The sequence below is a fragment of the Dromiciops gliroides genome, chromosome 1, assembly GCF_019393635.1.
Source record: "Dromiciops gliroides isolate mDroGli1 chromosome 1, mDroGli1.pri, whole genome shotgun sequence".
Taxonomy (NCBI): domain Eukaryota; kingdom Metazoa; phylum Chordata; class Mammalia; order Microbiotheria; family Microbiotheriidae; genus Dromiciops; species Dromiciops gliroides.
This window is the reverse complement of record NC_057861.1, coordinates 654,892,586-654,912,131: the sequence shown is the minus strand read 5'-3', so window position 1 is coordinate 654,912,131 and position 19,546 is coordinate 654,892,586. Positions and strand designations below refer to the sequence as shown.

The 19,546-nt window shown below is 40.9% G+C and overlaps 1 protein-coding gene across 1 annotated transcript in view; it reads right to left on the bottom strand.

Moving 5' to 3' along the window:
• The window catches only part of SH3GL2 (SH3 domain containing GRB2 like 2, endophilin A1), a 239,276-nt gene extending 220,224 nt beyond the window's left edge, over positions 1 to 19,052 (bottom strand). The window contains exon 1 of the mRNA XM_043977810.1: positions 18,661 to 19,052. Coding sequence (XP_043833745.1) covers positions 18,661 to 18,705 — 45 coding nt within the window. The 5' untranslated portion in view covers positions 18,706 to 19,052. The remainder of the gene's footprint in view (positions 1 to 18,660) is intronic.
• Positions 19,053 to 19,546: the final 494 nt, after the last annotated feature.

Here is a 19,546-nt window from a genome sequence, read left to right as displayed (position 1 = left end):
TACAGGCCTTAATACAAACCAGGGAAAGTGTAACGTGCCCTGAGGCCGGAGGTGGCTAAAGCCCTTATTGTATTCAAGAAGTTCCAAGTGCAGGAGGTCCGAAAGAGATGCAGTGGAAAGAGACCGCAGGAAAAGTCAGGTTGTACTTTATTTCCCTGTATTCCTAATTTGAAATAGTATCTCATAAATAAACTCTGCTTTGATTATTTAGTTGAGCCTTCTTAATCTTTAGTCTATCAGTTTGGGAGCAGTGTGGTGGAACTTTATCAATGGCCCACATTAAATTAAATGCAGTCAGATTAGCCCCCTCAAATTAGGCTAGTCATTAAAAATATTTCAACATTTGAATGGCGACCATGAAGGGATTTATGGCCCAATTATAATTTTTCTAAATTTATCATTTTTCATATAATCATAATTTTTCATAAGTATAGTTATATATATAATTTTTCCAGGTTAGTTATAGTTATAATAATTAATTTTTTTACAATATTTAATGGCAAGCCAGCCAGGAGTTTCTAACCTACTAACCTGGTAAATCTTTTTTTAAAAAAAATAATAAAATTAAAGGGCCACTAGGAAAAAAAATTTTTTTAAAGAAATTTTTTTCCACCCACTGCCTCATTTAATTTTTTTTGAAAGCCTCTTAAGCCTTATAGATTTTTTGCTAGCAGAGAAAAGCCTTAGCATTTATATTGAACTATGATTGAATATTTGTTTTACCTGTTGCCTTTTTTCATTGGGTTGTTCTGGGACCACATAATGTCTGTTTTACCCATTGAACCCATGGTTAATATTACTGGGGACATTTTGACCAATTTTGAGCCTTATTTTGGTAAAGTAATAATAGCTCTAGCAATTGTAATTTTTTTTCTCTCCATTACTAATATCATAGCATGGTATTTTCTTATACAACTCTGGAGAGAGAGAAAGGATTGTACCCATAGTGAGCCATGTATTAAGAGGGATGCCAGAGCTCCCTCTACTAAAAACGACCTGAAGTTAAAAAAAGATGTTGACCAGTCTTTAAAAGCAGGTCGGCAGAAGCCTCCTATGCAGGATGGTGCAAAGCATGCTCACAGAAGCATCCTAGCACCTGCACTTTCAGGTCAAACATTTAAAAATCAGTATAAGACCCCTAAAGTGTGTCAATATTGTGGAAAGCAAGGACACTTTTTGAGAGAGTGTAGAACCAGAAGGTATGAATTGAGACAGGTGACTAAAACCCTTAAAGAATTTTTTAGGGGCAATAGAAATAATCGGAGAAATTTTTTCCAAAGAGGGAACAACCAAGGCAATTACAGGCCTTATTACCAACAAAATCAGAATAACTTTAGAAGACCCTATCAGGAAGGTACAGAAGGACAGAATCAGGGCAATTATAGGCCTTATTATAAGCAAAATCAAAATAAATATAGACATTATGAGGGAGATACAGACAAGCAGAGTCAAAACAGGTATAGGCCTTTTCAGAGAAATATAAAGGAGCAAAATGAGAATAGTCAAAGACCCTTTCAAAAGGGTAAAGATCAGGGAAATACAGATAAATGACGGTGTACAGGGGAGGAATGGACAACAGTAAATATTGAAAATTTTATTGTTCTAGACTTTAAACATACTAATCCTTATATTCCATTCCATTCTCCTCCCCAGAATAACAAACCTCATGTGACCCTCAAGGTTGAGGACACATATTATTATTGCTTATTAGAAGCCCAAAGTGTGGCAGAATTAACTAAGAAGCAGCTAAAGGACATTCTAAGAGCAGCTGGGTATTGCAGGCAATGGATACCCTGTTTTGGTAAAATTGCTAAGCCACTTGTGGCTCTAACAAAAAATTCTTTCCAAGTATCTTTACAGCTGGATTCCCAGTATCTTTCAGCTGTGGCAGAATTGAAGCAGGCACCCTGGCCTGCTGGTGTTGCTGTTCCTGTTCCTGCTTGGACCCAGTTTGGTCCTCATCATCTCATTCCACCTGTACCATTTGTAGGCAAAAAACTTCTTCACCAAGAGCATATGGCTCTAACTTCTAAAAAGGGTTATTGAACCCTATTATTTGGTTTGTAAGACAATTAATGGACATTGAGTCTTCCTAATATTTTAATTCTTTTGATAAATTGCTTACCACTTCAAGTATGCTAATGTTTAAGCTTTTTTTTTTTTATAAATTGTTTATCAATTCAAGTATTTATTGTTATTATAATAGATAGAGAATTCATGAACAAGATGATGTGGTTTATTTGCTTAATGAAGATTTTGTAATAATGTTCAATATTATAATTTATATTCATTTATCATTTAAATGTCATCGTGACTATGTATATAGCTTTTATTATCCTTAGTGAAAGAGTAGTAATTTGTTGTATTGGTCATTATACCACTTTCCCAATTGACTCTGGATATGGTTTGGAATTGTTGTATATATTGCAAGTGTATTTAGTTATGCAGAGTAACACGCATTTTTACCATCATATTTTCTTTGGTGAAATTAATATCAGATTTAAATTACGGAAACTTACCATTTCAGAGTGTAATTACTCTTGCGTTGAGCTTGATGGAGATGACTCCACTCCATGATGCAGGCCTTGGAGGAGAGACAGATACACATAAGATGCCCTGAGGAGGCTGAGAGAACAGCCATTCAGCGAAACCTGGAGGCAGGATTCCCTTAGTCCAAATACATTCAGTAAGTTCATAGTTTGCTGATAATAGCAGCTATATAGGGCACATCTCTCACTCCAAAAATAGTCTGGTGTCATGGAAGCACCAGCCCATGAACTTGGTTTAACTTAATTTTTTTTTTCTTTTCTCATTCAGTCTGGTGGCATGGTTAGAATCCATCCACCTGAGGCCTAGCACAATTATTGGATGTCTATGCACCACATGATGTGGTATGGTAACCTTTCCATAACATTTTCAAGTGTCATCATGGACACATTACTAAATTCGGCCTTGATCCAGACATATAATGGTAAAAAGTGTTATTGATATATTGTCTCAATTTTCTATTGCTTATGGATATAAACATCCTCCAAAAGGGGGGACTCCAATATGTTGTATATGTATACGGTTCAGATTTGTTTTGGACATTTTGAAGAACTTTCACTGCTTTTTGAAGAACTTTCACTATTTATTGAACAATTTTGGACAATGTTATACTAAAGACTAGTGAAAGCTCAGGCAGCAGCTCCAGAGACAACCAACAGTATCCAGAGAAAATCAGCAGTATCCAGAGACAGAGTCCTGACCAGAGTCCAGTTCCCCTGATGACATCACAATACCTCTTCTGAAGACAAGATTTAAAAGGACTTTAAATGGACACTCATTTTTTTTCCTACATACACCATCTGTAATGTGTATTTTCTTTTTTTTTTTAATGTATGAGGTATTTTATTTTTTCCGTTACATGCAAAGATAGTTCTCAACTTTTGTTTATACATGCTTTACAATTTCAGATTTTTCTCCCTCCCTCCCCTCCCTCCCCCCTCCCCCAGACAGCAGGCAATCCTATATAGGTTATATCTATATATCTCTATACATATACATATAGATATATATATATACACACACACATATATATATACACATAATAACATTAATCCTATTTCTGCATTAATCCTGTTACAAGAGAAAGAATCAGAGCAGTGATGCAAAACCTCAAAATAGAAAAAAAAAAAACAGCACCCAAAACAAAAGAAATAATATGGTTCAATCAGCTGTAATGTGTATTTTCTACAGAGGCTTTCCCTCTGTGGATATTGTCAAAGCTCAAGTCCATGAGGGATTGCCCCTCTGGACAATTTTCTTTTCCTGTGTTGCTATTGACATTGTGTTCTAGCATAGGTTATGGTACTTTGTTTTGGTGCTTCATCAAGGAAACACTACGTGTTTCTTTTCGAAGCAAAGGGGGGACTGTGGAAATTTATTTTGATTTGGGGACCCTACCCTCAGGGTCTCCCCCCTCCTCCTCAGCTTCAGCTGAGTGAAAAAGCCCCGTGGCCTATACAAGACACCAGGTCAGACAGCTGGGGGGGAAAAAAAGCCCCCAGCTCCCTCTGACCTGAGCGGATCCCAGATAGCCTGTGCTGAGGCACGTGAAACTTGGAGCGCACCCCCCCCCCTCCACCAGCCGCAGCTCTGGCTGGTGGATTAGCTTGGTCTCTGGGGGCGAAGGAAGCCCTGAGATTTGAGTGGAGAGAAGAAAAGGTATATATAGATCTGGGAGATGGACTGGGGGGAGAACGGCTGACTAGAGCAAGGAAGGAGACTAGAAGGAGAGGGACTAGATAAAGAAGGACAGACTTAGATGAGAAGCTGAGGACGGACTAGATAGACAAGACTCAGGGGTTCAGACGGACAAGAAGAGGTCAAGAGGCGGGTGAGGAGACGGCAAAGATTGGAGACTAGAGAAGGGTCTGACAAGGTTACAGGCCTTAATACAAACCAGGGAAAGTGCAGCGTGCTAAGGCCCTTATTGTATTCAAGAAGTTCAAAGAGCAGCAGGTGCGAGGAGAAGAAAGAGACGCAAGAGACTCAGTAGAAAGAGACCACAGGAAAGCAGTCAGGTTGTATACTTTATTTCCCTGTATTCCTAATTTTAAATAGTATCTCATAAATAAACTCTGCTTTGATTATTTGGTTAAGAGGCTTCTTAATCTTTAGTCTATCAGTTTGGAAGCAGTGTGGTGGAACTTTATAAATGGCCCACATTAAATTAACGAAGTCAGATAGCCAAATAGTCAACAGTCCTCAGATTAGTCCTCCAGTCATCTTCAGCCCCCAAAATTAGGCTAGTCATCAAAAATATTTCACAAAGTGTCAAGTGTCTGAAGCTGGATTTGAACTCAGGTCCTCCTGAATCCAGGGCTGGTGCTTTATCCACTGGGCCACCTAGCTGCCCCCAAGTAAGTTTTTTAACAAATTATTTTTCCTTCATTTATTCATTCCAGAGTATTCTGACTACAACAATGGCCTACTGTAGAATAATCAATGAAATTAGAACAAAGTCAAGCTGACTCAGCTGTTATGACAAGCAAAATTACTAGTAGTCTAATTATTTCATAACATTCATGTGCTAGGTGGCACAGTAGATAGAGTGCTGGGTTTGGAGGCAGGAATACTTGAGTTCAAATCCAGCCTAACACACTTACTAGCTGTGTGACCCTAGGCAAGTCATTTAACCCAGTTTGCCTCAGTTTCCTCATCTGTCAAATGAGTTGGAGAAGGAAATGGCAACCAAAACAGTATCTTTGCTAAGAAAACCCAAATGGGGTCATGAAGAGTCAGACACAATTGAAAAACAACAACACTCATGTACCCAATCAGAACAACTCTAAAAGTAATCCCATTGATTGCCTACTACTGTGGCCAAAAGCAACAGAAATCAAAAAGTCCCAATTTAGTTATATGCATAAACATGTCCCAAGAGTCATAGTTCCAAATGAGAGAGGTCCTGAAAATGATGTGTAGAGTGGAAATTAAGGCAACCTCTTCTTTTTGAGTTATACAGCAGAGTAGGTCAAGTGTTGGCCTTTGTAGGGTTTATCTGAGATTATTCAATCAATATTTATTAAGCACCTCCTATGTGCCAGAAACTGTACTAAGCAGGGGGGATACAAAAAGAGGCAAAAGACAGTCCATGCCTTCACGGAGCTTACAATCTAGTGGGAGACATTATAACCAAACAAATATATACAAAGCAAGCCATTTACAGGATAAATGAGAAATAATTAAAAGAGGGAAAACATTGAGATTAAGAGGGTTTAGGAAAGGTTTCCTGTAGAAGGTGGGATTTTAGTTGTGTCTTAGAGGAAGCCAAGAAGACTAGAAGCTGAACTGGAGGAGGGAGCATTCTAAGCATGGGGGACAGCCAGAGAAAATGCCTGGAGGTGAGAGATGAAATGTTTTGTTGATGGAACAGCCAGGAAGCCAGTGCCACTGGATGGAAGAGTACATGTTGGGGGGTAAGACAGGAAAGGTAGTAGGGGGCTAAGTTATGAAGGGCTTTGAATGCCAAATGGAGCATTTTGTAGTTCTTCCTGTAGGCAATAGGAAGCTACTAGAGTTTATTGATTATGAAGGTGAGCTGATGAGATTTGCATTTTAGGAAAACCATTTTAGTGGCAGAATGGAGGGGAAAGATTAAAGGCAGGTAGACCCACCAGCCATCTCAAAAGTTAAGGTGTGAGGTGATTGGGGCCTACACCAAGTTGGTGGCAGTATCAAAGAACAAAATGGAGCTTATCTGAGAATTGTTGCAGATCTTGCTAAGATGAAATCAGCAGGCCTAGGCAACAGTTTGGATATGGGGAGTGAGAGATAAAGAGGAGTCCAGGATGACTCCTAGGTTAGGAGCCTGAGAGACTAGGAGAATGGTGTTGCCCTCCACAGTACTAGAGAAGGTGAGAGGAAGGGTTTAAGGGAAAGGATGATGAATTCTGTTTGGGTTATATTGAGCTTAAGATGTCCACTGGACATCCAGTTTGAGATGCATGAGAAGCAGTTGGAGACGTGAGATTGGAGGTCAGCAGAGATACTGGGGCAGGAGATTCATCAGCATAGAGATGGTTATTAAATCTATGGAAGCTAATGAGACTACCAAATGAAGGAGTATAAAGGGGAAGAGAAGAGGGCATAGGACCAAACCCTGAGATATTTGTATAGTTAGAAGATATGACCTAGAGGAGGAGCCAGTAAAGGAGACAGAGAAGGAGCAGTCAGATAGGTAGGAAGAAAACCAGGAGAAAAGAGTGTCCTAAAAACCTAGAGAAGAGAGTATCAAGTAGGAAAGAGTAATCAACAGCATCAAAAGCTGCAGAAAGGAAAGTAATTTTTAATACAATAAGCATAAACTAATAACAACAGAGATAAATGCACCAAATTGGAATTACTTTACTAACACTTCTAGGTAGATGTCTTAACATCCATTTACAGTGTTGTATTCATAATATAACTGCAAGAAATAAGCATTACTCATAATAAGCATTGAAAGCTAATTACCGGGGCAGCTAGGTGGCGCAGTGGATAGAGCACCAGCCCTGGAGTCAGGAGTACCTGACTTCAAATCCGGCCTCAGACACTTAACACTTACTAGCTGTGTGACCCTGGGCAAGTCACTTAACCCCAATTGCCTCACGAAAAGAAAAAAAAAAAGAAAGCTAATTACCTCCAAGGGGGAAGGGAAATCAAGCTAACCCCTTTTGTGTTTGTTCACATTATTCCATCCTTCAGTACTGCTATGGGCCTCTAATGTCATAGCAATAAGAGATCTTTCCTTTATTGATGCAAGTTTCAACCCATGGCTTCCCATCCTTTGCAATTTTTGTCTATTTCATCCTCCCATAAATCTGTCATGGGATGAGGGAGTAATCCAACCAATGGAATGGGGGCTTTCTTCTCATTCCCTTGACTGTGGGTAGAAATCAGTGGGGCATACCATCATCAATTATACCTTATTTTTGTTACATGACCATCTCATATTTTCCCCAAGGCATTTCTCTTTTGAAATGCTTATATAATTCTTTCTTTATAATACCTTATTACTAATGTATTTGCACCCATTTGTTCTACCCTATGTGCTACAAATAATCTAACTGGCTAGGTAAGAGTGCAGTGCTATATATTGCCAACTGGATGGAACCAGCCTCCAACTTGTGAATGGCCAGAGCCAAATAGAACAGGCCAGAGACAGGAGAGTCAGGGATTAAGTAAAGTTTTATTTTCAGAATTACAAAAAAGGCTTGCAAGCAAGAAGGAGCTATAGACACATGTGCCGGGGACCCCACCCCCTAGTGGGGTCTCAATACTTATACTAGTTTTTGCTCAGTGAGTTGTAGCCCTGACAATGAGGGAGCAGCAAGCATGGGACAAGTTTGATTAATTGCAGTACTTTCTGAGTTTGTCCAGTGCTTGCCTTTGATCAAAGAACACCTGGTGAATTATGTGACTAGCCCAGGGGGTAAGATCATCCAGAGTGTGATTGCAAAGGATTGTTGTCCTGTCAAGCTCAGGGTACAGCTTACTTGCTGGGCCTTAGCTCTGGAAAACAGGGGGTCTAAACTTAATTTTGTCAGTAATCATGACAAAAATATTAAAAATTATATAAAGACGGGGCAGCTAGGTGGCACAGTGGATAGAGCACCAGCCCTGGATTCAGGAGTACCTGAGTTCAAATCTGGCCTCAGACACTTAACACTTACTAGCTGTGTGACCCTGGGCAAGTCACTTAATCCCAATTGCCTCACTAAAAAAAAAAAATTATATAAAGACATTATTAATATTTTAGAATAAACAAAGAAACAGTTAAAATTTCACTTCTTTTCAAAGTTATATGAGAGATCAGTTTGCAACAAAGTGAGAGGAGCAGTTTTTAAATTTAAAAAAAATCTGAAAAGCAAGTGTGTTTTCCAAAACATACTTAACCAAAATTGTGAATGAAGGTATACATTTATTTAGCATCAGAAAAGTTTTGCTTATAGGGAAAAAGAATAGCCTGATGGTCAATAAAAAAACTGAAGCTGTATATACTTTCAGCTATATATAGTAAATCAAATCCAGCTAATGTGTTGCCCCAAAGAATCAACTTTAATTCATATATAAAAATGATTTTTAACCAGAGCCCTTTGGAGTTCCAGACCCACATCTTTAACCGCCCAATGAATTTCCCTACCTTAATTTCCTACAAGATTTTTTGGGCATGGTCATTTGTATCTTTTCTTTATTTCTTTTTTTTTTTTTTTTGTGAGGCAATTGGGGTTAAGTGACTTGCCCAGGGTCACACAGCTAATAAGTGTCAAATGTCTGAGGCCAGATTTGAACTCAGGTACTCCTGACTCTAGGGCCAGTACTCTATCCAATGTGCCACCTAGCTGCCCCCTTAATTTCCATCAACAACTCAAAACCTCAGCATGGCCAAGACTAAGCCTATAATATTTTCCCCTAAATGTGATTTTCTTCCTAGCTTCTCATTTCTGTTTATGATATATATCATCTTTCTGGAACACAGACTAGAAAGGGTCATCATCAGTTCCTCTATTTTTCCCCATCGAATATATGACTAAGCCCTATCAATTCAGCTTTCATGTTATTTCCCTCCTATCTGTTCCCACTGTCAACACACTAATCCAAATCTTCATGAATCTCTTCCCCGTATTATTACAAATGCCTCCTTAACAAATGTTTCTGCCTCTAACTTCTGTCACCTAAGTCATCCTTCACAGATGGCCAAATTGATCTTCCTAATACACTTTTGATTCTTCACTCCACTGCTCAAAAACCTGCCATCACTCCCCAGTAATGAACAAATGTAAAAACCCAACCCCTCAGCTTCATATGAAAGGCTCTCCAGGATGTTATTCAAACTGTTAGTCTAGCCTTACTTCATAACACTTTATAATGCTTAACCTAATAATGTTCCATTAAACTGGGTTACTCCTGTTCCTCACACATGGCCCAGATGTTTTTATCTCCTGACTTTTTGATGCCACTCTCTATATCTGGTTGTTGGGAATGTTTCTCCTCCTAGTCTTCACTACTTTATTCAAATTACCCTTATCCATGAGGTTTCTCCCTCCCCCACTGCTTTCTCTACCAAGAAGGAACCAGGAAGTCTAGAACAAAAGTGGTTAAGAGGGTTCTGAAACCCAATATAAGTGAGGAGTTGGTAAGGTAACACCTAGGTTTAGCTCTGTTACTGGAGAAGCTAACTTCATCATGGCTCCAGAATATGGTGAGGCTGATGCAGCTAGCTCAGTCAGTGCTATGGCTAAGAAAAGCACCAGAGACTGCCATGGAGGGCCTTCATTAGGAGTGGCATTAATAAGTATATTTAAGGAGGAAAGAGTTACTGGCTGTCAATGGTGCCTTTAGGCAGTTTGGATTGAACACAAAATGATTCAGACCTAGCTAACACTCCAAGGAGCCTATTGTTGACATACGTGTCAATATCTCTTCCCTGATGGACCAAGCAGCAGAGGTAGCCAAGGGAATGGTGTGCCCATGTGTCCCTTCCTTTGACATCTTGCGATCTTGTAGAAAAAGTTAGTATCACTTCCAGAAACAGGAGTCAGTTTTTCTATGGGAGTCAATGAGAAGACTCTCAGATCTGCCTGAAGCTACCACTCTGAACCTGTCAGTGTGAGGCTCTGACCCATCATTCTAAGTGCAGAATTGAGAGCTCAGACATAGCAGCTTAGCTTCACTCAGTGAAATTAAATCACCTGGCCTGGAAAAACTATATATTCCAGAGGACTAGACATTTTGTTTGATTATTGACCACAATCTGTCATCTTTGAGGGATTGTGGGAAATAAAAGAGACCCAAAGTTGGGTAAACACAGTCCTGATTTTCAAAAAGAAAAAGAAGACAGATTCTTCAAATGTGTATACACAGGCCAGTGGGTTTGGCATCCATTGTTGGGGGGGGGAAGGGGGGGACTAGAATAGATTGTTCAAAAATTGGTTTGTGTGTACTTAGAATGGAAGATGGTAATTATTCTGAACCAGGCATGGGTTCATTGAAAACAAGTCATGAAAAGCTAACCTCATTTCCTTTTGTGGAAGAGTTAATAGACTTGGCACATCACAAATATAGTAGACTTGGGTTTCAGCAAGGCATATAACAAAACCTTTCCTCATCCCATCCCTAATGGTTATGTAGCTCCCCTTCTTAACTGTGCCCTCCACATACACTTACATGTTGTGTCCCCTAGAAGCCAACTACCCCAAGTTCAAGGAACTTTGTGGGTATAAATGACTACAACTACAGCTCATGATCCCCACCAGAATATTTATCTCTAATAGTTAGCCAAAGAAGACATTTAGCACAAAGTCATTTAGAGAGAGGGTATCTTAAGAGAACCCATGCACATGCAAACCTGGTACACACTCTGCTACAAATACACATACAAATACAAGTGAGTGGGAAAAATTGGTGGACTAGGAAGAGTACATGGTAGGGGCCACTAGGTGGCACCGTGGATAAAGCACCAGCCCTGGATACAGGAGGGACCCAGGGACCCGAGTTCAAATTCAGACTCAAACACTTGACACTAGCTGTGTGACCCTTGGCAAGTCACTTAACCCTCATTGCCCCACAAAAAAAATAAAAAATAAAAAATTACATGGTAGAGAGGAACATATAGGAAACAAAAGTAGCCAAGACAACTCACACTTCCCTCTAGCATTACAATAGAGCAGTTATTCTTTTCCTTCTTATGCTGCTCCCCCTTGGCCTCTCTGCTGGGCAGATGACTCACCTGGGCTTCCTGAGCCTATTCCTCTCAAGCACAGCTGGCCTGGGCTGACTTTCTTCTCCACTCCCAGAAGTCACCTTTCTCAGAGCCATCTTCTACCTCATCTGCCCTTTTGGAGAGGGTATCTCTATTTTTAAAGAGCCACTGGGTTTGGTTAATCCTGGTTATACCAGAAAGTATGGAATTAGCTGTACTCTAATTCCATCGACTTTGATTAAAGAATTTTTTAAACTTATTTTGTTTTCAAACTTTATCTTATTTCTGTCATCTGCCCTTTGTCTTCCATGATTATGTTAATCCAGGGTTGGAGGAGGTTCACTTGGTTCCCTGATCTTTTCCCCCAACTAAACTTACTATGTGTGTGACCTCAGTCACAACTTCTCTGGGCCTCAGTTTCCACATCAGTAAAATGAGAATAGACTAGGTGGGCTCTGTTGTCCCTGTCCAGGTTTAAATCTATTTACAGTCCTGTGGATAAGATTTGTCATCGTTCAGTCATTTTCCAGTCATGTCCAACTCTTTATGACTCCATTTGAGGTTTTCTTGACAAAAATACTGGAGTGGTTTGCTATTTCTTTTTCTAGCTCATTTTACAAATGAAGAACTGAGGCAAACAGGGTTAAGTGACTTGCCCAGGGTAGCACAGCTAGTAAGTGTCTGAGACTAGATTTGAAATCAGGAAGATGAGTCTTCTTGACTTCAGGCCAACACTCTATCCACTGTGCCACCCAGCTGCCCCATGGATAAAATACAGGAAAATAACAATAGACTCGCAGTTACAAGTCTTGCTCCATTGACCTTTCTGGTTCTTACTTAGCTCATGTGTAAAACATAGGGGCTTAGACTATACTGTCTCTTGGCTCTCTTCTGACTCTAACATTCTAAAATAGATGGGGAATTAATGATAGTCACTGGTTGAAAGACCTAGAGAATATTAATGGATCAAATGTTAATTTAGATGCTTAGTTTCTAGGAGAATGCTTTAGGGCTATGTCCTTCAACTTGTGTTGATCAGCATTTTTTAATCAATGACTTGGCTAAGGACATAGGTGATTAGCATTTCAAATTTGCAAACAGCACAATTTGGAGAAAAAACCGATAGACTTGATGGCAAAATTGACACACAGAAATATCCCATCAGGTCAAATATTTAAAAATATATAAAACTTAATAAGTACAGTCCTATACTTGGGTTAAAAAAGAGGAAATGGAAAATAGTAAAACTGTAACTAGAAACCAATTAATATAAGAAATAATATGGGGGTTTTATTTGACTTGTAAGTTCAGGAAGTCAGTGTGATGAGATGGACAGAAAAATCTAACATGGACCTAAATTGAATTACTGTAAGTATAGTACCCAGAATGAGAGAGGCAATTTACCCCAATGAGACCACATCTGGACTATTCTGACAGTCCTGTACGTCCTACTTTAGAAAACACATTGACAAATGAGAGTCTATCCAGAGCTCGAAGATCAGGATGGTGAGGGGGCTTAGAATCATGCCATACAAAGATAGATTAAAATAGCAAGAAATGTTTATCTGGAAAAGAAAAGGCTTAGAAGGAACATGATTATCACCATCAAATGAATTGTCCCTACTTAGAATTGAGAATATATTGGATTTGCTAGGCCTCAGAGAACAGCAAAAGGGCTAATGGGTAGGAGTTACCCATTAGGGAGGTAGGAAAAATTATAATTTCCTAACCACTAGTGCCAAACAAAATGAAATAGTCCGTCACGTAAGGCTTTGAGCTTCCTTTCCCTGGAGAGTTTCACGGAGTGGCTTCATAACGAATGATCGTAGATACTTGAAGAAGAGGTTTAGCTTTCACATGACAATTGGACTAGATGGCTTTTTAATTCCCTTACAAGTCCTACATTCTATGTTTCTGGGTCTTTTTTAGATTTTTCCAGCTAAATGCAATCTCTCTATCCTCTAAACCCTTACCACTCATCAATTTGTTACATGTTGCCTTGTGTCTGTTATTTATAGCTGCCTTTATGCCTCAAATAAATTACAAACTCCTCAAAACAGTACTACATTTTATTTATCTTTGCACTTCCTTTAGCACCCAGTACAATATTTTGCACATATGGCACTCAATATATGCACTTTCTAAAGGATTATGATTTAGGTCCAGTATATCTGCTTTTATAGGATATGTAGTTATGAAGTGACTCACCCAAGGTCACATAGGTAGTAGAGCTGGGATTCCAAAGAATCCTGCCTCCCCATTCGGTGCTTTTTCTACTTCATCATATTGTTATTCTTGAAGTGAATTAAACTAACAGACTACATTTACCTCAAAATGAAGTTTTCTAAAGTACTTGATAATTCTTGAATTTTTGTCTAAGCATTTTAGACTTTGTACCTACAATCTTGCATATGTCAATCACCTCCTTTGGTTTCTTAAACAAAGGTTGGTCTAAAATATCACAAAATCACTACATTTAGGGGCAGCTAGGTGGCGCAGTGGATAGAGTACTGGCCCTGGATTCAGGAGGACCTGAGTTCAAATTTGGCCTCATACACTTAACACTTACTAGCTGTGTGACCCTGGGCAAGTCACTTAACCCCAATTGCCTCACCAAAAAAAAAAAAAAAAAAAACCATAATACTACATTTATGATGTATTCTGAGAGATTCCATATTTAGTAAGATACATTCTTGAAATAACTGGCATTAATGGAAAATTTATTTTTTATCTTAACAGATTAGGCAAAAGACTCCTGACTGGACTTCACAATAATATTCTGCATCTAAGTATAAGCAGGAGAGCTGCCTGTTTTTAAAGTCCTTATTAAATCTTTATTATTACCAACTACATGCACAAGATAAGTGTGGTGGATTCTTGGGGAATAGTACATACTGGGAATGTGGCATTCAAAAAGCCAGGACCACAAAATTGGGATAGGGACAAGGGCATAAAGGGAGAGAGAGCTAAGAAAGAGGAGTGAGAGGATCAGAAAAGAAAAAAAAGGAAAGAGTCGGGAAAAGATCAAATCCCTTCATATATTCTCTATCTTTGTAACATTCCAGTCAACATTGTCTTAGCTACCTTTGAGAGGTCCCATAGAAATCACTTTTGGACAAGCTGGCTGCCTGTCCTCTCTATCAAAAAAAAAAATCAAGTATTCACTAGGTGCCAGGCACTGTGCTGAGTTCTAGGAATACAAAGAAGGGCAGAAACAATCCCTGTCATCTCTCTTACTGTATTTTATATTTTATTCAATAAATATTTAGTAAGTACTACCTTTATTGCTGGAGATAGAGACAAAAAAAGTGAAAATAGTTTTCAAGGAATTTAGATTCTCTGAGCATCTTTTTAGATTCCCCACCCGTAAAACTGCCCTTCTTCATCCTTCTCTTCTCTATCCTTTAACTAAACTTTACTAGGATACACACATGTCTTTCTAGGGTCGGGTAACCCCAAAAGGCACTTAACTAAAGATTTCCAGGATAATTTAGAAAAAGGCAATATAGCCTGTCATCCTTGAAAACTTTTGCCAATTAACTTGTTTGGAAATCCACCAGCCTGTTCAGTGGTGGTCAGCAAACCATGCTACACAACTTCCAAATGCTTGATGGCCTTCATGCCTGGAACCATCTCCCTCATCATCTCCACTTTTTGGCTTCCTTCAAGACTCAAGATTAATTGCATCTTCTGCAAGATAACTATCCTTTGGGGCAGCTAGGTGGCGCAGTGGATAAAGCACTGGCCCTGAATTCAGGAGGATCTGAGTTCAAATGTGACCTCAGACACATGACACTTAGTAGCTGTATGATCCTGGGCAAGTCACTTAAGCCCCACTGCCTCACCAAGAAAACAAAACAAAACACATAACTCTCCTGATCCCCAGCCTCCCCATCCAGATTGCCTCCCACTTACTGTAGGTATTTTGTACACACTTATTTGCTAAAATGTTGTCTCCCTCTTTCCCTCCTAAGAAGGTGAGCTTCTGGAAAGCAGAGACCCTATCTGATTTCTCTTTGTATTTCCAGGGCTAAACACAGTGCCGGGCACAAAGTAAGTCTCTAACAAATCCTTGTTGACTAAACAAGACAGACACTCCTAAATCCAGATTTAAAATATATGTATATGTGTGTGTGTGTGTGTGTGTGTGTGTGTGTACGCGTGTGTATATATGTATATGTATATATATATATATATATATATATATATATATATTGACCTTGAGGAATGTTTTTAAATTCTTCAAACAATATTAACGTTTTAAGGTAAATTGAAAAGTAACAAACACCTCTTTGATAGAGGGGAGGGAAGTTTTCAAAAATCAAATAATAGGAAGATCAATTCCAAAAAGCATGAATATAATCCACTCTTTAGGCAGAGATTTTTCCCCAATCCCTCCTCCCCACAAAAGACTGTAGAGGAGTTAAAGCCAGCTAACTACTTAATTAGATACACTTACTCAACAGGACCCAATAAAGCATGAAATATTCCAGATGAGGGATCTTGAACATGGTTGAGTTTAGGGAGGCTGATTACCTGAATAAGGTTTTATTATATCTCTAGTCAAATACCTTAATAGTTTTTCAAATCTCAGAAGATCAACAGCAGATTTATTAACAGATTTACATAATAATGTGCATCTAAGTAAAGTACCAAGATATAACATAGAACATAAAGTATGATGAAAGCATCAAATAATAAGATTAAAGAGGGTGTAATGAAGGAAAAGAATGATAATTGTTTTCCTAAAGCTGAGAATGTGATTATGACATATTAATTATACACAAAGCTACTGACTAATGGGTATGAGCTTTAAAACAAACAAAAAAAATTTATCCCTACAACAGCAGGAATAATAACCTAAATTCACTAAAATGACATATATGTGTACCTCATTTTCTGGAAAATAGATGTATTACTACCAAGTTGCAAAAAAAATCAATTTTTAAAAATTGAACCATATTTTAAGTATACTAGTCTGGCTCGGTAATTTTTAAAACACTGTTTCTAATGCAAATAAACCACATACATAAGAATGTAATCTTTCTAAACCCAGATGTTCATATATTGATTTACTTACACCAGGTTACCTGCATGGAAATAATTGTTATTAAATTTTAAAATCCACTCTATCTCTAGCATGATACAGCAAAACCCAAATTCTAGACTCCGTGATAGGCTGTGAAAGTTGGCAGCAATTTGCTATTTTTACCTGGGCTGCAGCCAACCTAAACTCCTTAGAAATGAAAGAATTGTTGCTAAAAATGAACCTTTGGTCAGGAGGTCTCAGGAATGTCATTTGAAGTATGCATAGGTTTTCACATTTGCACTCACTCGTCATATGCTCCAGGAAGAAAGTGTGTTTGGTGGACTCCAAACAAGTAGGACTGCATTTTCTTTACTAGTGAAATAGGCAAAGGGAGGCCCTTGCAATAGATCAACATACTCTCAGAATAGAAGGCCTCTCCTAATGGAATAGTAGTTTCATTTTGTCCAAGAGTCAAGTTGGCTTCCAATATGAAATGGTTAAAAAAAAAAAAGATGGGGGAAATATGTATGAGTGTAAGGCAGAAATTCTCTGTATTAATGCAAGAACAAAGACATGGAGTCTCTTGCATGCTTCTGTTGCACAAAAATGGGAGGTACTTTATTATATAAACTATATATTTTAGGTCTCATTAGCTGGAGCAAATCTAATCTTGGTAGGAAAGGGGGATCCAACTTTCTCAAAGAGAGACCCTTCTACTTTTTAAAAGAGCTAGATATTAACTACCATTTTTTAAATATCTCAAAAGACTCTTTAAAGGGAGAGTAGGGTGTCAAATCTCAAAAGAAGACACAACTCTGAGTGCTATTCTCACTATTTTTTATTAATGTATCTCACTGGATCCAGGCAATTGCCTGGGATGAACAATTAATAAAACTCAGGCACGAAATATTTCCCTTTGTCCCACACAAACCTTTGGAACTGAATTCTCTTTGCCCTTCAAAATATGCAAAGTCAAGTTTTGACTCTCTAACTTTTTTCTTTGCTGGCACCATAGGGAGTTTGGAATTGTGGGCGTCAGAAGAGTAATAGCCAGGGCATCTGCTCATTGTAGACTACTCCTGGGACAGAGACAAAAGTATCACTTAGGTACATCACACTGCAAGGTCACTGGAGAAGAGACTTTGCATCATCTTTTCAGTTCCTTTCAGGCACATGGAAAAGGGATCTCTTAATGCCCATTGGCTCACAGGGTCCAGGCCCGGGCCCTGCTTTTTCCTTACCCTCTTCCCTGAACCCTTTCCAGCTGTGCCAGTGTGGGAGTCCCGGTGTCAAGCAGGGAGAAAAGAAAAGGCGGGAAGCGTGGGGACCAAAAATCACGACTCCTAAACCACAGCAGGGGTGGTGGCAGCAGCAAACTGCAAAGGGAAGAGGGATGGATGGGGAAGGTGGGGAGAGCTGCAGGCTGCAGTGCAGAGCCCATCTTAGCTGCCATCATCCTCCCCCCCCCCCTCTCTTCTCTCTCTTCTCTCTCTCTCTCTCTCTCTCTCTCTCTCCCTCCCTCCCTCCATCCCACCCTCCCTCCCTCTGTCCCTCTCTCCACCTGCTCAATAATGCAAAGGATGCTGCTGGTACAGCCAGCAGAGTGAATCCAAGGACTCATTCCCTACCTCTCAGCGCCCCCTCTCCACCTGAATTCTCCCAAGGTGGATGCTTTGCACCCTACCACCTCACTCCATAGCTAGGGGGAAAGAGATAAACCCTATGAAGAAGAGGACATGGGTGGAAGAATCACGCACACTATACTGGGGTAGGGGGGGGTGGGGAAAACATCTGCTCTTTCCAGTGATCCCAGAAGAGTAGAAGCCAGCAATGCCCTCCTTACCCTCGGGCTGGGCCAATTCCCAAAGGCTTTTATTCAAGAGCTCCCGAGTCAACCAAGAAGTACCTTCTGAAGAACAGAGCCAACCTCCAGGTGGTGAGGGGAGCTAACAAGGGGCGATGGCAGAGCAGCAGAGGGAGCATGGGGCTTCATCCCCTTCTGTGGACCACCTCTCCTCCTCCTTCTAATTTAGCTTAGCCAGAGCTGCAAACTCAGCGCGTCCTGACCTAGGGTCCTTCTATACCCTCTCTCCTCACTCAATTACACACACACACACACACACACACACACACACACACACACACACACACACACACACACGCACTCCCGCCTGCTCCCACAGGTAGCTGACGTATCCTCACCCCCAGCCGTCCCCTTCCCCGCCTGCATCACTTCTCCAGGAGCCCCCAGGGACGCCTCCAAGCTTCCTGGACAGCTCCGGGACAGGGGACAGAAACGGGGAATGGAGTGGATGTATAATGCAGCTGACAGTCGGACCAGCAGTGAGCCTGACCCCTCGAGTCCGACCCCAGCATCCTCCTGTGCTCTACCAGTGCCCCTTACCTGAGTAGCCTTGTGGAACTGTTTCTTCAGCCCAGCCACAGACATGGTGGGGAAATAGCCCGGGATGCAAGATGCTGCTGCTGCTGCTGCTGCGGCGGCGGCGGCGGCGGCGGCGACTACTGCTGCTGCCTAGGGCTGCGGTGGCAGGGGCTCCCGGAGCTGAGCGGGGCGGCTGCAGGAATGCGGTGGCGGCCGCTGCCAGATCCCCGGGAGGGATAGGGAGGCTAAGGGGGAGGGGGCCTGCTGCTGAGAGAGAGGAAGAAGCGAAGCGGGGGAGGAAAAAGGGAGGGGGAGGAGGGGTATTCTCGGCGGGCACCCCGCGAGTTGCAGCCAGCAGCTCTGCCTCCCTGACTCTCTCTCTCTCTCCCTCCCTCCCTCCCTCCTTCCTTCCTTCCCTCCCTCCCTCGGCGTGAGCAGGTTATCCGAGGCTCCGCTCCGCGGTGCAGAGACAGACACCCTGACGTCAAGAGAAGGTTAATCCGGCCTCTTAAAGGGGAAGCGGGACGCCCAGCCCCAGCCCAGGCCCCCGGCCCCGCCCCCAGCCCCGGATGGAGGAAGGAGCAGGTGTGCTGCTCTAAGGCTGGATACTGCTCGGGCTGGGACTCAGGGGCTACTTCCGAGGGATGGACGTGTCTGTAGGTACACTCACGTCCACACCGATGCAAACAGAGGCGTACAAAATAACTGTGGGCACCAACGCGTAAACGCACTCGCACGGATATTGGGGCAGAACTGTCGGGTCGGAATGCCAAGTTCACTTTTCCCTGGTTCTTGGCGAGTGTTTTTGCTCCTGCGGATCTCGGAAGCCTTACAGTCTGGGGAGGAGGATTCGCCAGAGGTCAAAGGTTGAGGGGGAGGGCGGAGTTCTTGGAGTCTGAACACCTAA